Source organism: Mandrillus leucophaeus, unplaced genomic scaffold, assembly GCF_000951045.1.
Source record: "Mandrillus leucophaeus isolate KB7577 unplaced genomic scaffold, Mleu.le_1.0 Scaffold314, whole genome shotgun sequence".
NCBI lineage: Eukaryota > Metazoa > Chordata > Mammalia > Primates > Cercopithecidae > Mandrillus > Mandrillus leucophaeus.
The window spans coordinates 779303-782778 of NW_012103299.1; the positions used below are offsets into that span (position 1 = coordinate 779303).

General features: G+C 44.8%; 1 protein-coding gene across 2 annotated transcripts in view; it reads right to left on the minus strand.

Annotated features, from left to right (window-relative positions):
* BNIP1 (BCL2/adenovirus E1B 19kDa interacting protein 1) overlaps window positions 1–3140 on the minus strand; it is a 33519-nt gene extending 30379 nt beyond the window's left edge. For both annotated transcript variants that reach the window (XM_011987695.1, XM_011987694.1), the window contains exons 1-2: window positions 2953–3140; window positions 597–689 (exon numbers count right to left, since the gene is read on the minus strand). In XM_011987695.1, the coding sequence (XP_011843085.1) occupies window positions 597–689; window positions 2953–3036 (177 nt within the window). In that variant the 5' untranslated portion in view covers window positions 3037–3140. The remainder of the gene's footprint in view (window positions 1–596; window positions 690–2952) is intronic.
* Between the last annotated feature and the right edge of the window lie 336 nt (window positions 3141–3476).

Sequence of the window (3476 nt, forward strand, 5' to 3'; positions counted from 1 at the left end):
TGAAAGCAACAGAATAACATGATCTATACAGTGGTGCACAACCCTTTGCCCAGCCCAGTGTAATAAGAATAAAACATGAAATAAATAAAACAAACAAACGAAACTGCTACTTGTCACCCTCTAGTGTTTTCTGAGACAGCACATATACCACAGTTGAATTCAGGCATATTGAATGTGTACATGATGTGACTGGTGACTACTGAAATAAGGAAGATGCTGAGCAAAGTAACAGCATTAAAAAAAAAAAAAAAAAACCCAGGAGTGTGATGGATTGAGGTAGTGAATGAATGAATAGGGTAGAAATAAGGTAGAGAAGAGAAAGTATTTGAAGTGGCCCCAGGGTTTCAAAAATTCCAAGGATAATGGTGTTCCTGCCATCCACTTGTTGACACAGCAGGCAGTGTTCTGCACGCAAAAGTTTCTCGTTTTTACCTGGACAGCAGGTTAGTACAGAGTCACCCTCACTGTCTTAAGTGTTTACTGCTCCCATCAGCTGGTGTTTGAAGAACCCAGACGGCTCTCAAGCAGAGGATACACCCAGGACTGAGCCCCCTTCATTGATAGATACTCAGCATCTCAGTTCTGAGAATACCCACCTGTATTCTGTGACGCAACTGTTGAAATTTCTCTTTTACTTTAGTGTTCAGTTCAGTAAGAGCACTTAAGGGTCCTGAACAATCACGGATATCCTAGGAGACATTGAACAGATGAAAGGCCTTTCTTAAGGCAATGAAATGAAATGACACCATCCATACAGTGAGAGAGCTGGTTTAGACCAACTAATATTAATGTACTGATACTGACTATAATTCATCCTGATCTTTGCTGTTTACCTCTGCAACACAAGCAAAAACATTATCATTGGCATTTTTCTCATTCCTCTTTAGATTAATGTTGAATTAATATAAAAGCCTAGAAAGAAACACAACTGCTTTGACCTAATTTTTAGTGCCTAAATTTTAACAAAACATTACCTGGCCAGTATGAAAAAGCTTAAAACAGCTTATATGCCCAACAAGAATGGACATGCGAAAGTTATGCTATAACTTTAGAACCTTAGATCCTTTCAACTTGTAAGATGAGGATGTTTAAAGATCTGGCCTCATATGATGAGATTAACTTTTTCAGTGTGATTTTACAAACCGTCAGTGATAAGTTAGAGTGTTTATATAAACATGTTTAAGGGCAGATTTAGAATCTGTTGCTGGACATTCAGAATTACTGGTGCCAGTTTTCAGAGCAGGCTCTGGAGACAGACCATGTGGATTCGAATCCTGGCTGTAGCAACTTATTAGCTGTGTAAAGTTACCTGGAAAGTTATTTAAATTCTGTGTGTCTCAGTTTCCTCATCACAACCCTACTTACCTCAGAGAACATCATAGATTATGTGTGTATGTAAAGCACTTAGCAGAGCTGCTGGAACACAGTAAGGCTGCAATACATCCAGCTATAATCAATCTTTCTCATCAGCAATCACAAGAACCCAAATGTTAGAAAGAGTACAGAAGGGTGCCTAAGCAATTTAGATTATGTGAAAATGTGATTTCATTTGTATGAAACCTAAGTTTATTTTTCTATAACTGGCCCAGAAGTTTTGTAATGTATACATCAGAGAAGTGAAGTTCGAGAAGTTTTAAATATCTGCATCAAACTTCACTTTTTCTCTGGTTATTAATTTAATCACACTTCTTTGCGCCGTATTTGTTTATTCTGCATCTAATTTGGTTTATTCTGCATCTGGTTTATCTGGGGAGCACTACTTTCCTGCACTTTTTGCCACCCCTCGTTACAAACTCGGAGTCTACATCTAATGTTTAGTGACTTTGTTGAAAATGATTTGCTTTAAAAACCAAGGTTTAGGCCGGGCGCAGTGGTTCGCACCTGTAATCCCAGCACTTTGGGAGGCCGAGGCGGGCAAATCACGAAGTCAGGAGATCAAGACCATCCTGGCTAACACGGCGAAACCCCGTCTCTACTAAACAAAATACAAAAATGAGCTGGGCGTGGTGGCGGGCGCCTGTAGTCCCAGCTACTCGGGAGGCTGAGGCAGGAGAATGCCATGAAGCCGGGAGGCAGAGCTTGCAGTGAGTAGATCGCGCCACTGCACTCCAGCCTGAGCGACAGAGCGAGACTCCGTCTCAAAAACAAACAAAAACGAAAAACAAAACAAAACAAAGCAAAAAAACAAGGTTTAAAACTCTTGGTTTCTTTTTGCTAAACTCATGGAACCGTGTCTACATTCCTAATTCTTGTCTACGTCAACTCGTTTATTTTACCTCTACCCTTAAATGGCTTAAGGCGAAAACACCTCATTTCCTCTCTGTTCAAACGGGGTAACACTCTAAGGTGTTATTCCTAGGTTGACTTTCCCAGTCCAGGACCCAGTTTTGCCATTGACCCAGGCCTGCCTTCTAACCTAGGCCTTGGCGCCGTACTCGATTTCCTCAAGCATAAAATCACAACTACGGTCCAGGTTACATTCGTTTCACCTGGTGCCTCCCGAGCCAGGTGCCCTTGGATGCCAGGGGAGCTGGCCAGCAGGGGGCGGGGCTAGCTGCCTACCGGGCGCTACCAGAGAATGGGGAAGCAGCGTCAGAGGGCGGGGCCAAGCAGGGTGGCAGGTAGGTTGTGAGGAGGTCAGGGGCGGGGCGACGACCAGGACTGCAAGTGGAAGTGGCAAAGCCGAGCCTCGAAGCAGTAGCTGGGTCAGGGGCGGAGAACAGTTGGGTGCTCTGGAGATGGGCGATCCGGCGGCACCCGGAAAAAGGATCAAGGCCAGCAGTCACGGGGACACAACCAAATGGGGACCAGGGCGGGTAGCCGGTCATGGGGCGGAGCCGGTGGCCTGGGAAACCAAATGGGGAAAGTTCGGGAGTGACACTACCGAGCTCACAGACCAGCAGAGCTTGGGTTAGGGCTGCTGGAACCTGGCAGGGGTCCCGGGATCAGTACCTGAATAAGCGCCTTCACCTCCAGGTCAAATTTGACAATCTCTTGGTTACAGATCCGGACGTGGACATCTTGGGGAGCCGCCATGTTGGGGACGCCGGTTACGGGCGGCGGCAGGGCCCAAGTTCAAACGCGTTTTCGCACCGCCTTCTCTCCCTCCCCGCCCAGTCTCGGGGCAGCGCCCCCTAGAGACTGGCGAAAATGGCAAGCTTGGGTCCCTGCCGCAGAGTTGGGACTTTCCCCGACACGTGTAGGGAAATCAGCCTCTCCTCTTGGTATGGCCTTAATACCATGGAGAGGAAGAGAAGAGGGAATATCAATAATGCTTCACAGTGGTCTCTTTCCATCTTCCTTCTGTCAGGCATTCTAATAACTATATATTTTTTGCATAGAAAAAAAAGACTGGAAGAAAAGTATCAATTGAGATGTCTCTGGAAAGTACAAGTGACAATTTTTTGTTTCTTCAAACTTTCTTATATTTTTAATATTTTCTACAGTGAGTATAAATTGTGGAGTAAAAGAGAAAA